The 19,766-nt window shown below is 47.9% G+C and overlaps 1 protein-coding gene across 1 annotated transcript; it reads left to right on the forward strand.

Annotated features, from left to right (window-relative positions):
- Positions 1 to 275: 275 nt before the first annotated feature.
- On the forward strand, positions 276 to 16,419 carry vcpip1 (valosin containing protein (p97)/p47 complex interacting protein 1). The gene is made up of 4 exons (XM_076300166.1): positions 276 to 3,617; positions 5,518 to 5,740; positions 6,287 to 6,373; positions 14,905 to 16,419. The coding sequence occupies exons 1-4, from the start codon at positions 1,095 to 1,097 to the stop codon at positions 15,570 to 15,572; spliced, it is 3,501 nt and encodes a 1,166-aa protein (XP_076156281.1). The 5' UTR covers positions 276 to 1,094; the 3' UTR covers positions 15,573 to 16,419.
- The last annotated feature ends 3,347 nt before the right edge of the window (positions 16,420 to 19,766 follow it).

A 19,766-nucleotide genomic window follows, 5' to 3' on the forward strand; every position in this document is an offset into this window, starting at 1 on the left:
TGCTCAGCCCACTGGCCTCTACTGGTTCTGTGTTGATACTTTGTTTATGCCAAATTCACCAAACACACACACACACACACACACACACACTCTCTCTCTCTCTCTCTCTCTCTCCCTCGTCCTAGAACACCCACTGGACTTGGGCACTGTAGTAGAAGAAAATGCAGTTTGATAGACCACATCTAGCCATGTGCCGCCTAGCGGTGGCCTGAAGCACTGCGTGCTGCCAGTCCTCTGTTCTGCTCGGCCTCAGTCGGGTCGGTGTTCGGAGGCAGCCAAGCGAAGCGACCGACAGGCTGGTGTATGTGCTGGACTACTACACACGAAACGTATCTCGAGTGTATCGATGTTGGACCTTGGTCGTGGACCTTGATCGGCGCGTGTTGTGGTGGAGGAGACGCTCAGAAAGACACGTTAAAGATAATTGACTTCCCAATCCGTGGGGTTCTTGACGTCCAGCGAACTCAGCGGCCAACACACTTGTCGGTAAAGCAAAGATTCTAACCGGGGGGCATTTAGCTTGCGCGCTTCCACTATGTACATTTGGCTGTTAAGTTAGTAAAGATTTGTCTGAATGCATATTATTATTATCCATGAAATCTTGCTTGTTGTTGACACTGCGCATGACAGTTGCAATGTTGAATCTCAAAACACGTTAACTCTTCCGGTGTGGTGACGTAAAGAAATGCGACAAGAGCTAAGAATATTGCGCGTCATTGGAGGTTGTTGGCTGAGCAATTTCAATAAGTAGCACAAAAGAGAAGTGCACCAATGGACAAACACTCCGGTTTCGTCAGCAGTGTTCATTAATTCAGACCTCTTTAACGGGAAAGCTGTCGAAGTTTTTGAACGGCGGCGTTGCAGCACAGGGCGATTTCATGCCATTGCGGTGGACTACAATGCCCATGCGAAACGGGTCTCTGCGCGCCGTTACGTGCTGATAGAGGCAGCCCTACGTCTGTCAGGAAAAAACAAACCGCTTCCGTGTTGTTCCTCTTCTGCAAGAGAGACATAAACAAGAGATACCCCGCGGGGAGAGACGCGAGTCACCTAGAATGTTTTTGTAAGAGCGAGACCACGACTCGAAAGCAACCATGTCGTCATCGCCGCCCGGCAGCAAGAAGAAAGACAAGCGGATCCTGTCGGGCTCGTGCCCGGACCCAGCGTGCCAGGCGCGGCTCTTCTTCCCCGCGCAGGGCTCCGCCGCGAGCATCGAATGCACCGAGTGCGGCCAGCGGCACGAGCAGCGGAGCTTGCTGCGCGTGGAGGAGGTGACGGATCCCGACGTGGTGCTGCACAACCTGCTGCGCCACGCACTGCTGGGCGTCACGGGCGCGCCCAAGAAGGGCCCTGAGCTCGTGAAGGTGGCGGGCCTGTCCAACTACCACTGCAAGCTGCTGTCGCCAACGCTCACGCGCTACGGGATGGACCGTCAGAGCGGGCAGGCGCGCCTGCTGAGCGACATGAACCAGGGCGACATGTTCGACTGCGCCCTCCTGGCCGACCGCGCCTTCCTGATCGAGCGCGAGCACCTGGACTCTGCGGGCTACGGCCAGGACCGCTCGGGCTCGCTGCTCTACCTGCGTGACACGCTGGCTCAGGTGCGCACCGCCAACGGCGACCAGGAGCGGCTGGTTCCCGTGCACGTGGACGGAGACGGACACTGCCTGGTCCACGCGGTGTCGCGAGCGCTCGTGGGCCGAGAGCTGTTCTGGCACGCCCTGCGGGAGAACCTGCGCCGCCACTTCGCCTCAAACCTCCCCCGCTACCGAGCGCTGTTCGCCGACTTCATCGACGCGGCCGAGTGGGACGACATCATCAGCGAGTGCGACCCCCGCTTCACCCCCCCCGAGGGCGTCCCCCTCGGCCTGCGCAACGTCCACGTGTTCGGCCTGGCCAACGTGCTGCGGCGCCCGGTGCTGCTGCTGGACTCGCTGAGCGGCATGAGCTCGCCGGGCGACTATAGCGCCACCTTCCTGCCCGGCCTGGTGCCGCCTGACGACTGCCGCGATCGCCACGGCGACCTCAACAAGCCCATCTGCCTGGCCTGGAGTAGCTCCGCCCACAACCACTACATCCCGCTGGTGGGCGTGAGAGGGGCGGGGCCTCCGCGTCTGCCCAATCAGCTGCTGCCCAAGGCCTGGGGCGTCCCGCAGGAGCTGATCGGCCGCTACATGGCGCTGGACGCGGAGGGGGGATGCGTGATCGGGGGCGAGCGCTCGCTGGGCGACGGCTACCTGCGGCGGCTGGTGGTTGCCATGGACGCGGTGTTTGAGGGCGAGCACGGCGTGAGCGCCTCCCTGGTGGCCGACGTGCATCACTACGTGTTCCGCCGCCGCGGCGTGGTCAACCCCGCCCCCGAGGAGGTGACCGCGTCGGCACGGCGATGGCTGTCCGAGGGCCGTCTGCACCGCTGCCTGGCCTGCGGGGGCGTGTCCGAGCTCAGCGTGCCGCGCGATTGGCTGAGCCCCGGCGGGAAGCTACACGCACTCGCCACGCGCACCCACGGAACCCTCCAATCAGAGCGCAGCTACAGCTTCCCCCTCATGTCGCTGGTGTGCGCGTACGACGCGGCGGCCGACGCCCTGATGCCCGACTACGCCCGCAGCTCCCCTGCCGCCTGCCACAGCTGCCACTCCTCCGCACTGCGCCCACTCTCGCCACACGGGGGCGTGCTGTACCGCGACGGAGACCGCACCTCCACCCCCAGCGGGCCGGGCAGCAAGTGCGGCTGCGGCTTCAAGCACTACTGGGCGGGCGGCGAGTATGACAACCTGCCGGAGGAGCTGCCCGTGACGCTGGACTGGGCTGGCCGCGTCGTCAGGGAGACGGTCCACTGGTGGCAGTACGAGAGCGACGCGGCGCTCAACTCCAACGCCTACGAGGTAGCGGCACGCCTGGTGGACCAGCACTTCCCCGGCGAGTTCGGCTCCGAGCCGCTCGTCCAGAAGGTGGTGACGTCCATCCTGCAGCAGACGGCCCGCCGTGGACCCGACCAGTACCGGCCCGTCAGCGTGGAGCACGCGCACACACACACACACGCGGACACACACACACACACACACACCCCGCCCTCCAAGATCATCCTGACGGGCCACAAGAGTCGCACGCTGCACAGGGAGGAGCTTACCATGAGCAGGGCGGAGCTACGTGTGCAGCAGAGCATCCGGGACCACGCCCCTCAGACGCAGCAGCGACACACACGCACGGCCAAAGATGACGCACACACACGCACACACACACCCAAAGATGACGCACACACACACACACCCAAAGATGACGCACACACACGCACACACACACCCAAAGCTGACGGACAAGCTGACTCCGCCTCTTCCTCATCGTCTGCTCCGCCCACCCCAACCAAGGCCCCGCCTCCGGCCAGCGGCGAGAAGAAGATCCGCGTCACCACGAGCGACGGTCGCCAGGCAACGCTGACGCTGCAGCCGCGGACCAATCACGCCGAGCTACAGCGCGCCATCGCCGCCGCCTTCTCCATCCCCCCTGGACGCCAGCGAATCAGAGCAGGCTTCCCGCCCAGGCCCCTCCCCCCACCCGCCGACGCCTCCGACGACACGCCCGTCCCCCTCCAGCACGGAGAACGCGTCAGCGTGGAGGTGAGAGTGTGTGTGTGTGTTTGTGTGTGCTGTATGTGTGTGTGTGTGTGTGTGTGTGTGTGTGTGCGCGCTGTGTGTGTGTGTGTGTGTGTGTGTGCGTGTGTGTGTGCGTGCGTGCGTGCGTGTGTGTGTGTGTGTGTGTGCGCTGTGTGTGTGTGTGCGTGCGTGCGTTTGTGTGCGTGCGTGTGTGTGTTTGTGTGCGTGCGTGCGTGTGCGTACATAAGCGTGGAGGTGTGTGTGTGTGTGCGCTGTGTTTGTGTGCGTGCGTACGTGTGCCAGAGTTTCCGCTAGGAAAAAATGGTGCCGGTCAAAGTGACCGGCAGAGGTTTCGTTTTCTGGACATTTTGATGATATGCCGGTCAAATATCCTATTATCGCTTCTTAATTAGTCAAGTTGAGGAAAACTGGAGACAGGCTATGTAGCTTAAAGAATGACATAATCAGGCTGAATAGAAGGCAACATGTTTATTAGCCTAATTTACGTAAACATGCCTAACAAGATCTAGCCAGTATCTATGTTTTCATGGACAGCAAGAGTCCGCTTTGTTCGTTGTTTTAAAAAGGCTACGTTGTTTGTTGCTGCTACCCACGTTATCTCCATGGTTCCACTGTTTAACTTGCACAGATGCGCACACACAAGAATGAGCGCTCACACCACTACCCCCTAAGGCTATGCCTCTTTATTTGATAACAATAAATTAAGAAATGTTACCTATTCTGAGAAATGTTTAGTTTCTTTTTCTTTCGGTCCGCGGTTCAATGATACCGTTTAATTGTGCCGGAAATTATCCGCGGACCAGCAATCTCCTCGTCGAGGAGGCCCTAACCCTGCAGATCATAGACAGAGAAAGCATTTTTTTTATCTTCATCCATCGCGTCTGGCCTCTGAAAGAACTTTTAAGGCTACTCTGCCTGGGCCTGGCCATGTTTGAACCGCCTCACTCATTTGTTCCTTGTTTAACATAAGCGTGCGCTTCCTATTTGAAATGTTTCCTGAAATGCAGCAGGCTATGCGTGTTGTTTAATAGCTTACTTTTCAAACGGTAGAGCCTGTACATTTAAAAACATAGCCAGAGGACGTATTGCTTTAATATAGGCTTACATTTTAAGGCTTATTCTCAAATTCAGATTGCGTTAGGGGGACGGGATTATTAGCCAATTTCAATCGGACAATTTAACCGGAGAGATTTAATTTTGTCGGACATTTAATTTTTTTTCCGGCCAATGTCCGGTAATTACCGGACAACGGAAACCCTGGCGTGTGCGTGTGTCAGCGTGGAGGTGTGTGTGTGTGTGTGTGCGCTGTGTGTGTGTTTGTGTGTAGTGTGTGTAGTGTGTGTGCGCTGTGTGTGTGTGTGTGTGTGTGTGCGCTGTGTGTGTGTGTGTGGGCTCATAGTAATCCCTCCTCCCTGTTCTCTTCTGTTGTTGAGGTAGGTCTACTTCTATCGCCTACTCTAGAGTTGCACATACTAGCTACAATGCAAGATATATTTAGCCTATTTATTTATGGACAACTTAAGGCGGGAGGTGTGCGTTGCTTTTTATTATCGAATGTTCTATCGAACGCATTTTTTATTGATATCGATTACATGTCTATTGCGATACATATCGCTATCGTTTTATAGCCCAGTCCTACTAAGAACAAAATGTAACGGAATAAGTTCTAAAAGAATCTACTCTAAGAACAATATGTAACGGGGAATCTCATGACGTGGATCTGCTGGCTGGCAGTTTATTTTGCGTTATTTGAAAGGTGTGTGTGTTGTGTTTTTGTGTGTGTGTGTTTGTTTTGTGTTTGTGTGTTTGTGTTGTTTGTGTGTGTGTGTTTGTGTTGTGTTTGTGTGTGTACTCCAGTTTATTTTGCATTATTTCAAAGAGATGTGTGTGTGTGTGTTTGCAGGTGTTGCGGACAGAGGAGGAGTCTGAAGTAAATGGAGGAGAGGAGGATGAGGGGAGAACTGCAGAGGAGGAGAGGAGAGGGGGAGACAGAGAGGAGAGGAGGGAGGAGAGGAGGGGAGACAGAGAGGAGAGGAGGGAGGAGACTATGAGCCGTGCAGAAAGAGAACTACAAGACAACATCGACCTGGAGATCTCATCCCTCTGCTTACTGGCTACACTTATGGGTAAGACACACACGCACACACGCGCACACACACACACACGCACACACGCACACACACACACACACGCACACACGCACACACACACACACACACACATACACACACATGCGCACACACACAAACAAACGCACGCACACACACACACACACACATACACACACACACACAAACACACACATGCACACGCACACACACACACCCCTACACACACACACACACACACACACCCCTACACACACACACACACACACCTACATATTAAACAAGGAACAGCAGGACACAGAGAGCAATCAGGTGAAGATGTTTTGGTTGTGTGTGTGTGTGTTTAATGACGCTATGTGTCGTGTGTGTGTGTGTGTGTGTGCGCATCAGGTGAAGATGTTTTGGTTGTGTGTGTGTAATAACGTTCTGTCGGGTGTGTGTGTGTGCATCAGGTGTAGATGTTTCGGTTGTGTGTGTGTGTGTGTGTGTGTGCATCAGGTGAAGATGTTTTGGTTGTGTGTGTGTGTAATAACGTTCTGTCGTGTGTGTGTGTGTGTGCATCAGGTGAAGATGTTTGGTCGTACGCCAAGAAGCTTCCCCATCTGTTCCAACCTGGTGGAGTGTTCTACAACATCGTCAAGAAGGACATGGGTGAGTGTGTGTGTGTGTGTGTGTGTGTGTGTGTGTGTTTGTGTGCGCTGTGTGTGTGTGTGTGTGCTAGAGTGTGGCTACCCAACCCGAGCCCGACTGGACCCGACGGGTCGGGTCGGGTTCGGACAAATATTTAGAAATTGTAGTCTGGTTCGGTTCGGGTTCGGACACATGGGGGCGATATGCATTGGAAGCTTTACATTTAAAATTCCTTATTATGTTGGGTAACCAACAGGTCTGCTTTACATGATGCAAATGTTTGTTTTTTAAGAATAAAGTAAAATGTAAAAAAGACAGCTTTCTTCCTGTATGCAAGATTTGTTTTATGTAGCCGTGACAACGCATGTGTATTTCAGGCGGCACGTCTTGGGTAACGTTAAAAAAAGTTGGTCTAAGGTTGGTTTGTCTGGTCTAAGTGCTTGTCACTTTAAAAAGAACGTCAAAATAATGAGCTTTCATTCTCATGGTTTTAGGCTAGAGGTAAATAGTCGCGCATCTTCCAAGGATATATGGATGCAATTCATTATGTTTTCTATGTCTTTTCATAAAAATAAATGTACAAAAAACTAACAAGTCAAAGAAAATATGTATGGGATCATAGAAGAGATAAGTGTCTTGCAATGGTAATTTCTATGATTTTGTTGAAATCATCACTACATTAATGATAGACATGACGCGTGAGCTAACAGTTACCTAGATGGAACTCTCTCAAGATGTAAACGTTTGCCAATAGGTTGTGTAGCTTATTTCGGAAAACTCAACAGTAGGCCTAAATGAACTCAATTCTATAGCCTAGGTAGCTTAGGCAACACAAACTTGAGAGCTGCAGGTCAGCAAATCAACATCGCTACTCGCTCGGATCACGACAGCTGTGTGCGTATGAGTAGAAAAGACACATAGGCTACGGGAAGCGCACGACTGTCATTCTTAAACGTAGGCTATATCGATACTAATACAATTAGGTATTGTGAGGTTTCTAATTTCAGGGTATTGCGATACTTTTGCAGTAGTGGTGCACCATGCAGCACTAATCAAAGGAGAACAAACACTAAGTTCGTGGAGAGACAGCAGATGCGAGTAAAGTCTAGGCGCTCAACCTTATGACATTAGGTGCACCAGTGCGACCCAGGAAAAATTGTAGTCGCACCATTAAAAATTTCCGTTGCATTTGCGACCAAATTGGTCACACTCTGGGGCCCTGAGTTCCCTTAGACCAGTTCCCTTATACCAGTTCCCTTATACCAGTTCCCTTATACTTATACCAGTTCCCTTATACCAGTTCCCTTATACCAATTCCCTTATACTTATACCAGTTCCCTTATACCAGTTCCTTTATACCAGTTCCCTTATACCAGATACTCTTGGTGCTCCGCCCCCATGTTGTCCCAAGCCAATGCCTGCCTAGGAGATCGCCTCGTCTGAATCTGCATTGCCATTTGTACTCGTTGTGAATATGCAGGACACAAGAGGTAATTAGGGATTGTTTTTGTTGTTGGCTCACCTTTACTCAGGACATGCTATCCGGCGACGAGACCATGCATGCACGGAGACACACATGTTTTTGCTCACTTATCTAGCTCTACGGGACACAGTGAATAACCCAATTTCAAAAAACGGTGGCGTGGCGTGTCCCTTTAAGCAAATAGAAGCTGATTTATTTTTACAGAGATTCTTAAAATGGTGCTTCTGCTGCCTTGGCCAAGTTGGCATGTACATACACACATACACACACACACACACACACACACACACACACACACACACACACACACACACACACACACACACACACACACACACATACACACATGTGCTAAGTTGGCATGTACAGCAGTCGTGGTGCCTGTGCACAGGGAGGAGACCAGTGAGAGACCCTGAGGTAGGAGCTCAAATAGTCCCCTTAGTAGGAGCTCAAATAGTCCCCTTAGTAGGAGCTCAAATAGTCCCCTTAGTAGGAGCTCAAATAGTCCCCTTAGTAGGAGCTTTCAAAGTAAAAAGTGAGCCCCCCCGAAACAGAAAGGGCCCATACAAAGTAAATAACATTTATAGTAATATTCAAAAGATCGAAAATCGAATCGAATCGTGACTTTAACATCGAAAATGAAATGGAATCGATAATTTGGAGAATCGTGACACCCCTATATGAGTAACATGTACTAGTCGCACCTTGATTGTTCCCTTTTTGTAAGTCATTTTGGATAAAAGCATCAGCATATGTGACCAGCCGTATGAAAACCAGCCACATGACTCCCCAGACATTTTGAGTTATTCACAGATTCTGAAAGTGTAGTTTCAAAGCTATCCAATGATGTCTCACTCATGGAGATCTGATAATATTTGAATAAGTTGTGGTCATTTGAATGTATACCCCTCTAAAAAGCTTTTACTGAGAAAACTGGCCTAATAGATTTGCAAATTCTCACCTCACCTGAGGGCCCGTCCACACGGAGACGCTTTTTAGGTTAAACGCAGAGGTTTTGCTTCGTCTTGGCCGAGCGTCCAAACGAATCCTGTAAACGCACTGCCCGAAACCACACTTTTCTGAAACCTGGTCCCAGAGTGGAGAAATCTGAAACCGTAGCCCGTTTGAATTCGTTTAGACAGCGAAACCGCACATCCTGCTTGCGTATCGATGATGTCATTGCCACACCTCAGCTGCCCTGGACTTGCACTTGCCTAACAATACTAGTTTTCATACATGACATTACCTACGATTACACTCTGTAAGATAAATATCACAACTGGTGCTGCGCAGCGCCGATAGCTTATGACTTGGTGGACTGAACACTGTTTTTCCCGGTGTTTTTTTATGCATTCTAGCTACTGTCAGTGACGCGAGAGAACTTAAGTTATTAGGAAAGTGCGGTGTAAGTTTCGGCTACATTAATTTGTGCGTAGTGCCAGTGTCATTCATTTATTTTTCATGTCTTACAACATATATACATGCATTCACAGTCGAGTGAAATTAGATATAAGCATACAAAGACGCTTAGAACTCACGTTAAGCCGATGGTAGCACACTGAATGCGAATGCGCGATTTGATGCAGGCAAAAGTATTGACTGTTAACGAAGGTTTTATAGCAATAGTATAAATGTGGCGACAGAATAGCCTAGAACTTGGGTAAGCCTTGCGTTTAGTAGCCTAATTGCAGTGATAGCCAAAACTAATGTGAATCACGGACTATCCTACAACCAAAGAAAGTAAAGGTGATTAGTAGGCCTACCTGCATTAGCCAAATAAAGGACGGGACTGCACCCTTCACAAACCGTAAAATAAAGTTTATTAGTTTTACAGTTGACTACAGTTGACAGTTCACCATCAGTCCACACAAACAATTCTGGTTTCCTTGCACTAGCCACTTGGTCGTAGCCTATTCTGTCTGTTTGTAAAGCGCAAGTTTTGGTCAATTTCTGTAAAGAAACAGTGCCACCTATAGGCCTGGGGTATGAAGTAACGTGTTGAGTCGTGTTGAGATGGATCCGTTTGGACGCAAATATTCTTGATGCGGTTTCAGGGAAGACGGAGGAAAAAAAGATCGGTTTCGTACGTGTGGACTAGGCCTGAGTCAAAGGAAAGACAATTGTGCTCATTTGCATCTCATTGAGATAAGCCTTCCTCTACAGATGTCACACTGTGACATCTGGTATCTGTAGCCCTTCCCCCTACAGGTGTCACTGTGACACCTGGATCTGCTAGCCTGCAGGGCAGAAAGAATTGTAGTGTTGGTTTATTGATGTAGTGTTATTTTCATTAGGCACTTCACTGGAATAATCAGAATTAGAAGGTACTTTATTGAAATGGAAATGCTTTTATTACAAAAGGCCCTGAATAGCATGCATTAATACACAGGATAAGATGTTACAATCCCATAATCCAATGTATAAACCACATCTAGAAGTTCCCAATAGAAGGCCCAATAACATGCCAATATGAATCCAATAGAATAATAAGAACATAGCAAGCAAGAGGCTGTGAAGGAGAGTCCAATTATTTGGTGAGATCACATGATCCGCATCCTCTTCTGCATGTTCTTCTGTGCCGTGACCCTTGGTGCTGGGCATGTGATGTCTTTTGCCTCATCAGCACAGAAAGGCCTGATGTTTTCATGCAGATAGGTCTGCCTGTCAATGTTCAGTCCAGATGGGACCAGGACAGGAAGACTGTCAACAGGGGGCAGAACCGCTGAATTGCGCAGTAACTGAAATTCCACAGGTTCTGCATCACAGTGACTTTTTGCAAGCACCACACCTGCTCTCTTGGCATCAAAGCTGTAAGCAAATAACAGGACATTTTAAAAATGGCTAACTATTTCTCATAAAACACCATCATCAACCAATTATTTTTTATATGAACACAATGTGAAAGTTTCAATATAAATACCTGAAGTGCTGATAACTCTTGATCTTTGGAAGCCTTCTGAAGTAGGGACTCCGATGCTTCTGCAAACACTCTGCCATCTGCCGTTCCAACAAGCTGTGGGATATTGAGGTGACTCTCAGGAGAGCTGTTTTCCACTAGGCCTACCTGATGACAGCAAGAGCCGCAATGTAAAAAAAAGAACAGAAGAAGAAAAAATATCTTAAGTTAAACGTTTCATTGAAGCAGAACAGAGAGCAGCACTGAAGTCAATAATGTTCAAGTAGACTAGTTGCTAAACCATTAGCGTCACATTCAATTCAGGCAATGCTAACAGGCCCCTTTGCACCTTACTCTGGATGTATTTATACAAACTATCCTCCAGTAAGCTAGGTGCTAGATCATTAGCATCAGTCCATTCAAGCAATTCAAGCATTATTCAAATTAATAGCATAGTTTTGATGTGCATATCACTTTAAACCAGTGTTTCCCAAACTTTTTTTCTGGCGACCCACTTTTTAAAAATGACAGACCATCGCGACCCATTTCACTTCAAATCTACCCTGCAACCACCAATATTGTTTTAGGCCACAGGTTCTCCAACTTTTCTATGCCTCCCCCAACCATACATTGCTATAGGATCCCTGCTTTGAACACGGTTGTGTTGAGCACCATCAGCGTGAAAAGTTGGAAATGAATACTGAAAAGATACGTTTTAATGCGAATCCGAGAGTAGGGGAAATTTTCGCATGTTGTGCAGTCGTCATTCGTCAGCATAGTAAGCTGTTCCTGTATTTCTACAAAAAATGTTGTAGGCTACGTTGCGTTGCAGACAAATGGATCCATAACACTGACGTCAATTCCAATGTAAACAAAAAATAACTCAAGTCGTTATATTGTATTGTTGTATTATATTATATTGTATAGTCGTTATATCAGAACAAGAGGCGTTTGCGCAATAGCCGGAAGAATGCGCCTTTACTTTGGAGTTAGCGAGGTAGAAAACGAGAGGAATAGTGTTTAAAATGCCCATTTAAATTGTAGACTATAATGCACTGTTGTGCATTTTAAATCAGAAATAAGAATGTGAGGAGGTTGCTATTAACTTTAAAGATTGCATCTGCAATCGAAACTCTATGTAAATTTAATGGCCTTATGTCCGGTCTATGGATGTCTGCTTTAGTTGACAGCGCGGTCACTAGATTTGAATCGGTAAAGTTGAGGAGCTGGTATCTATTAATGTTCGTGCAAATAGGCGGATTCATGTCCCTTGCAGTTTGCAACTGCGAGGAACATGGCAGGCGCCCCACAGAACGGTTTCATTTTGAGAGGTAGATGTCCATGCTGGCACCCCCTCTGCGATGCGTTCGTCCCCCAGTTTCATGCGCCAGTTTCATGAGCTTTTATGACCGTGACTGTGGTAGTTAACAATCTACATCCTAATAGAAAACTGTTAGCTTTCCTGGTATCAAATGACATCAGTTAGGCCTATAACACAACATAAATTGTGCTGGCGACCCAAATAAAATCTCCTGCGACCCACCTGTGGGTCGCGACCCAGACTTTGGGAAACACTGCTTTAAACGACAGTACTGAGCTAGTTAATAACAATTTAGCTAGCTAGCAAGCAGTTTAGGGATTGCAATGTAACAGGGACTACTTACGCCATGGGAAACTGCAAAGTATTCCTGCAGACTTCATTGCCTCCGATGAAATACGTGGTCCGGGGGGACTTTCTTTTCGTCTGCGGCTTTTTGGTGGATGTAGTCATCTCCGAAGTAACTACTGTATGTCTGTTTGCCTCAAGATGGCCAATGATTTGCATGACCTGCCACTCTCTTTCGGTAGCCAGGGATGGATTACTGCACGGGCCTACCGGGCCCAGGCCCAGGGGCCCAAGGGGTCAGGGGGCCCGAAAGCCCAAGCCTTTGCAGGGAATCATTGCCTCAATAGACCGGTTTCAGGTCCCTAACAACCGTCGTTAAGGACGAACTCGGAGGACAAGTAAACCCAGAGCCGTATAGCAATACATTGAGAGAAAGACCTAAGGAGGTTGAAAATTGTTAACTTTTGGCAGAGAAAAGCAGACGGCAATTCCCCTGTGTGGTACAGGAGACATTTAATTTTTTGTGATGTGTCCGTTCAAAGCTAAAAAAAAATGAAAACGCCAATAAAGTAGGCAGGCCTAGGTGCTAGACATTTGGATAGAAGCATGCATTATGAAGCTACGAAGTTATGCCACAAATGTTATCTTCATGCTCAAGAGGAAAAACTCAAGTCATGTACTGTAGGCTAAATAACATAGGGTAGTGACGTTAACAAAGTGTTTTTATCATATTCCTCAGCATATCATTTTAATGAGAGACTTATGATCCATGAGAACGGAGGCTAACGTTAGCCTACATTTCACGCAAATGACAATATGCAGGGTAGCCTAAAGTTAAAGTTGACACTCCATTTGAGTTGTTTGTTTTAAGAAAGAAGACATGGGCTTGCAAGTAACGTTATTGCGTAGGCCTACTATAAGGTAGCCTAGCTTATAGCTAATCCGTCATAGGCTCCTGTCCTGTCAGTTAACATCCAGCACAATGCATTTTGTGCATTGTAACGTTATTTCAGTCAATCGTTCAATGTGTGGCCAGCATAGGCTACTTTATCAAAGTAATTATCCTCTGACCTCAGGGGGAAATGATTGTCCACCCCTGTCATTATGTACCCTTTGAGTAGGTAATGTTCTCACTAAATCTAAACTAATTGTTTCTGCAGTCGAAGCCCTAACGTTAACATTAGCTTAAGCCTAACCTAACTTCACAGTGACTGGCCACATGTTTAGCCTACCTTCCGTAAAATCCGTTGCTTTTTCATAAGTAAATCCGCTACACCTCTAGATGAAAACAATCCAGACTCGGCTACACCGAAATATTTTGGCAATATGTTTTTATTCTTCATCTTATATCAAGTTCAGCCAGCTTGTTTTCTATGCGCTGTCAGTGTAAACAACTAGTGCTTGTCCTCCGAGTTCGTTCTTGACTACGGTTGTTAGGGACCTGAAACCGGTCTATGTCAACAAATCAGGATGTAGGCTATGGATCTGATTGAATTTAGTATTGGCCATCCCCAAAATGCACCAGAATACAGGAAATCACATCAAACAAATTAAAACATTTCTGGGGGAGGACCCCCAAACCCCCCCTCCCACATATGCGACAATAAGTGGGGGGCCCTTAATACATCTGGGCCCAGGGGCCCAAAAGTTCATAATCCGCCCATGTCGGCAGCTATAGAATCACTCCGTATTTTGTACATAAGCTCTGGAGAAAGTTTGTCGCTACCCGAATGTCTCCCAAGGAGAGAGTTCCAGGGTCGCTGTATATTAAGTAGCCATGTGTATCGCTTGTAACATGCAGCTGATTGGCCGAAAAAAAAGCACATCAATGGCCAACTGCAGTATAGTATGGAAATTAGCCAACACGCCCCAGCACAAAGAGAGAGAGGCAGATTTTTGCCAACACTATACCCAATTTCAACAACAAAATGTATACTTTTAAGGCAACCATAGCTGTTATCTGAAACATGGAGTGGCTTCTTCATGACTTCAACTTGCACATTCTGCAAAAAAACGAAAATCGCTAATTTGAAAAAAAAAATTGTGTTTTGTGCGATTTCGTGTAGGCCGACTTTCTGCTGGTTTTCATATGGTGGGTCACATATGTGTGTGTGTGTGTGTGTGTGTGTGTGTCTGTCTGTCTGTCCAAATGACATTGGGGGTGGTATTCATGTATGTGTGATATTCGTGTGTGTGTCTGTGCAAATGTCCTTGGGGGTGATATTCATGTGTGTGTGTGTGTGTGTCTGTCTGTCTGTGTCTGTCTGTCTGTCCAAATGTCATTGGGGGTGATATTCATGTATGTGTGATATATGTGTGTGTCTGTGTGTCTGCAAATGTCCTTGGGGGTGATATTCATGTGTGTGTGTGTGTGTGCGTGCGTGCGTGCGTGCGTGCGTGCGTGCGTGCATGCGTGGTGTGTGTGTGTGTGTCTGCAAATGTCCTTGGGGGTGATATTCATGTGTGTGTGTGCATGCGTGCGTGCATGCGTGTGTGTGTGTGTGTTTAATGTGTGTGTGCGTGCGTGTGTTTAATGTGTGTGTGTGTGTGTGTGTGTGTATCTGCAGGTTTGTTGGATGGGAAGCATTGCTCCCTCCCTCAGCTCCAGGGGCGTGTGTTTGTGTACAGTTCCCGTGACGACCAGCTGGAGCTGTGTGCGGACGCTGCCGGCCACTTTCCCATCGGCCCCGGGGTGGACGAGCTGGCCAAGGAGGCGGGGCTTAAGCTGCCCGCAGACGGAAGCCCCTCCCACGCCGGCATGCGATTGGGCAGTGGGGGCGTGGTGCGGAAGAAGGAGGCGGCCTCGGCGGTCCCCGTGTTCCAGGGCAAAGGCCATTCGCTGGGCAGCTCCCCGGCCACGCCCCTCTCAGAGCACCGGCCAATCACGCGACAGCACAGCAGCGGGGTGGACCTGAGTGGCAGCGTGGCTCCGCCCCTCGAGCGTGAGCTGGTCCGCATGGCGCCCGGCGTCGTTACCACGGCGATGAGGGATGCCCGCGGCCTGGATCCCGTCGCCGTGGAGACGCAGCGGAAGCGCCTGCAGGAGATGGTGTGGTCCATCCAGGCGTCCATGGACAAACACACACACGCGCACACACACACACACGCGCGCACACACACACGCGCGCAGACACACACACACACGCAGAGCGTCACACTCCAGACTCAGGAGCAGCAGGAGGCGGAGCAAATGGAGGAAGACTCCACCCCCACTGAGCCCATGGACCAATCATAAGCCACATAGCGCAAAAGCCCCGCCCACAGACCACTCCGTCTGTGTGTGTGTGAACCTGCCTGTTCTCATTCATGCTGAGAGAATGTGCGTGCGTGTGTGTGTGTGTGTGTGTGTGTGTGTGTGTGTGTGTGTGTGTGTGTGTGTGTGTGTGTGTGTGTGAACCTGCCTGTTCTCATTCATGCTGAGAGAATGTGCGTGCGTGTGTGTGTGTGTGTGTGTGTGTGTGTGTGTGTGTGTGTGTGTGAACCTGCCTGTTCTCATTCATGCTGAGAGAATGTGCGTGCGTGCGTGCGTGCGTGTGTGTGTGTGTGTGTGTGTGTGTTTATTTAACGTGCCTCTGATCACCTGTAGTTGCTGGACTTTCCCCCCACCGCATTATTTCACATTCTCTCTCTCTCTCACACGCACACACACACACATACACATCTACACTCATATACAGTGATGCGTTCACTATCACTGATACGCACACACACACACACACACTCTCTCTCTCTTTCTCTCACATAAAGACACAAACACACACATGCAAAAAAAATAGATGCCTGAGCACTTTGGGGGTTGGTTGTGGAGAGCCTTTGCCCTTTGACATGAACTAGTACACACACACACACACACACACACACACAGATCACTGCTCAGCTGCCTGATAGGTTGTGTGTGTGTGTGTGTGTGTGTGTGTGATTGATTGTATTATAGGAGTATATAATGTATAATAATCAGACATGTACAGCCTCGTCTCTGTGTGTGTGTGTGTTTGCTTCTTCGCTGCAAGGCCGGCTCAGATGTGTAACTGTGCGCATGCTCAACATTTTCAACCCAACAATAAAGGAACCACTTCATCAAACACACGTCTGCTTCAGCTCTGTGTGTGTGTGTGTGCGCGTGTGTGTGTGTGAGGAATAGGATATGGAGTTCTTTGCAAATAACAGACCAGATGAGACCAGGTGGTGCACCTTTACGCTTCCCTCAGACCAGGTGCTGCCCCCCTCAGGGCAGGAGTGGAAACCACCATCATTTATGAGATGTGCACACGAACTCTTACAAAAATGAAAAGTTTGCGGCAGATTTGCAGCAAACTTGTGGGTGATTTGTGGGAAACAAATGATTTCACTAGAAAATATTGCCAGAAGTTTGCCAGTGTTGGCCGCTAGAGGCAAACTTCCAGCGACGTTCTGGCAACAATGAGAAGTTTTCCACTAGTGGCAAATATGTGATTTGCCACCACATTTACCCAAAAATAGCAAACTTCCAGTGAACTTCTGGTGATAAACCTAATTTGCATATGACATTGCTGCAAATTTGCTGCAACATTGACAAAAGTTTACCACAACGGTTTGCCAGAAACCTAATTTGCATGTGAAAATACGACCTTGCCGTAAATTTGCGGCAACTGAATCTGAAATTTTTGTATGGGAAGCTAAGTGTGTGTGCGTGTGTGTAGCTAAGTTCAAGTCTGCGCAGTACGATGGGAAGCCAACGGGAAAACCGTTCAATTTGTGTCAGTACCCATCACATGGGGCAGCCGTGGCCTACTGGTTAGGGCTTCAGGCACACACACACGCACACGCACGCACGCACGCACGCACACAAACACGCACACACACACACAAACGCACACGCACACACACACACACACAGACACACCTAACCCCTCACTGCTGCTCCCTAAGGGCCGCTGTAGCAGGCAGCTCACTGCTCCGGGTTAGCGTGTGCTTCACTGTGTGCTGTGTGTGTTTCACTAGTTCACGGATTGGGATAAATGCAGAGACCAAATCAAATAAGTACATTGAAAATAACAAAGTCTGTTCGTCCATTTCTTTTGCTGTCTATGGTGTTTTGTTTGTTTACAATTTTTTCTCTATTACTGTGTTAAATGCTCCAAATGTAAAGCGCTTTGAGCTGCACTCTTTATTGCTTGTGTGTGATGCCAATGAAACTTTTTCGGACATGGAATAGTTTAATTTTGCATGTTAACTGAGCTAACTAGTACGCGGAAAATGAATGGGAACGACTAGTGCTGTTCGCTAGCTAGGCAGCATCTTAGGACTTTAAACTTGTATATTGTTGCAAACTAACCTGAAATAACACACGTTCAGCAACTTTGTGGTAGTCTGCTAGTTCTAGCAAAACTATGTTAGGTTAGTTTATCAACCGTCTCTGAGTCTAGAGCCTCTGAGAACAGGTGGCTGTGCACAAGAGCTTTGCTGAGACAGTGACAGATCACAACGGTATTTTTCTCTTTATTTATTTAGTTGGAAAATACAATTTCAATGTCGGAATGTTGGGAAGACATGTGGCTTGTAGACAATGGGCTCATAGACTGAATGTGGGGAAATTCTGCAGATGAATCCAAGCTAATGTTACCAAAGTGCTAAAATGTTTTTTCTTTGTGAAGGATGGAAGATGATAAATAAATAGCCTGAATACAGAGTAAGACAAAGCACATAGCCTAGTGGACAAAGCACATAGCCTAGTGGACTAATGAAATAGCCTAGTGGACTAATGAAACAGCCTAGTGGACTAATGAAACAGCTACACTACAGATTGAAAGCAAATAGCCTAGTGGACTAATGAAACAGCCTAGTGGACTAATGAAACAGCCTAGTGGACTAATGAAACAGCCTAGTGGACTAATGAAACAGCTACACTACAGATTGAAAGCACATAGCCTAGTGGACTAATGAAATAGCTACACTACAGATTGAAGTAGTAGTCCAATCTTTGCAACATGTTTTAAATTAATCTGTATGAAGACACATTCGCAGAGACATGACAAGATGTCAACAAACAAGCAGATAATGCAGATCAGTAGTTCTACTCAAACTACTTGTGCGTGTATAGGCTAGGCTATGACAGATCTAATAGTCAAATATAGCAAGTAACACACACACGCACACACACACACACACACTAATTGTACATGTATAGGCTATGACAGATCCAATAGTCAAATATAGCAAGTAAGTTTAAGTGAAACTCCCACTTTCCCCTGACCCTCATGAATGCATATGCAAAGCACAATTTGACATTTTCAACTCTTACGACAGGCAGTCTTTTACCTCAGTGCAGCCTGTTTGTACACACCACGCCACGTTTTTACGCCGAGAAGAAAAGACTGAGAGTGTGTGTGTGTGTGTGTGTTTAGTGAGTGTGACTGAACTGCATGGCTCTGGCCACTAAACATACACACACACACACACACATACACACACACACACATACACACACACATACACACAAGCACACACACACACACAACACACACACACACACACACACATTCTCCCACACTCAGTTATTCGGACGTGAAGGCGGAGTTTTGGGAGCCGTGGAGATGGGCGGGGCCGTAACTATGGCGACGGGCAGCATTCAGCATTCTCTGGAACAGGCCTGGGGAGGCGGAGCATCCTGACGCAGCTGAGAGGGACAGCGCTCGCCGTGGCAACCGCAGGGAACGCCCCCTACACATAGATACACACATCTATTAAGTCGGCCATCACATTAAAATCAATCACTAAATAAATCAAATGTTTTGTACATTATCGGTCAAAAGCTCAATAAAGCCACAGGGTTCTGACATATGTGAGCTCGTTGTGTGTTGTCGCTTTAAATGTGAATACCGTAAAACTCCAAATAATAGCCCGGGCTTTTATTTTCCCAAATCGCCAAACTGCACAGGCTAGTATTAGAGACAGGCGTCTATATGAGACAGGCCTTTAATTCCCTTTACACAAAACTTTTCCTCTGCAAAGATGGAAAATATGATCGAATTAATTATTTCATCTTATGTCTACCTATATGACTAGGCTATCTGATGACAATTACGGATCATCATTCATTTAGTGTTGAGATTTTGTTCATTGTGAGATACAGTAAGATCCAAATAGCGGGATAGCCAGAACAGATGAAACACGTTTTAATTAAACGTAATCTACAAAGAGATCGTATCACACTGAAAGCGCATATTTTGCCACTAGCAAATAGCCTATATCAGTCCTTTGTCATATACAGTTGCATTATCAGCCCTGACCAAAACTGTTCAGGTATTATTTATGCAAAAGTGGAACGTGCTTAATGTTTCATTCTCCCTCCTTTTCAGCACGAATGAAACAGCATGAGAGAGCATGAACCATATTGTTTCTCCCGTTTTGTATTTGCCAAATTTGACAACAGTCTAGGCCTACATTCAAA

This window comes from Alosa pseudoharengus, unplaced genomic scaffold (assembly GCF_046254945.1).
Source record: "Alosa pseudoharengus isolate Yale_2024_CS ecotype anadromous, Long Island Sound unplaced genomic scaffold, YU_APseudo_1.1 YU_APseudo_1.1_scf_22, whole genome shotgun sequence".
NCBI lineage: Eukaryota > Metazoa > Chordata > Actinopteri > Clupeiformes > Clupeidae > Alosa > Alosa pseudoharengus.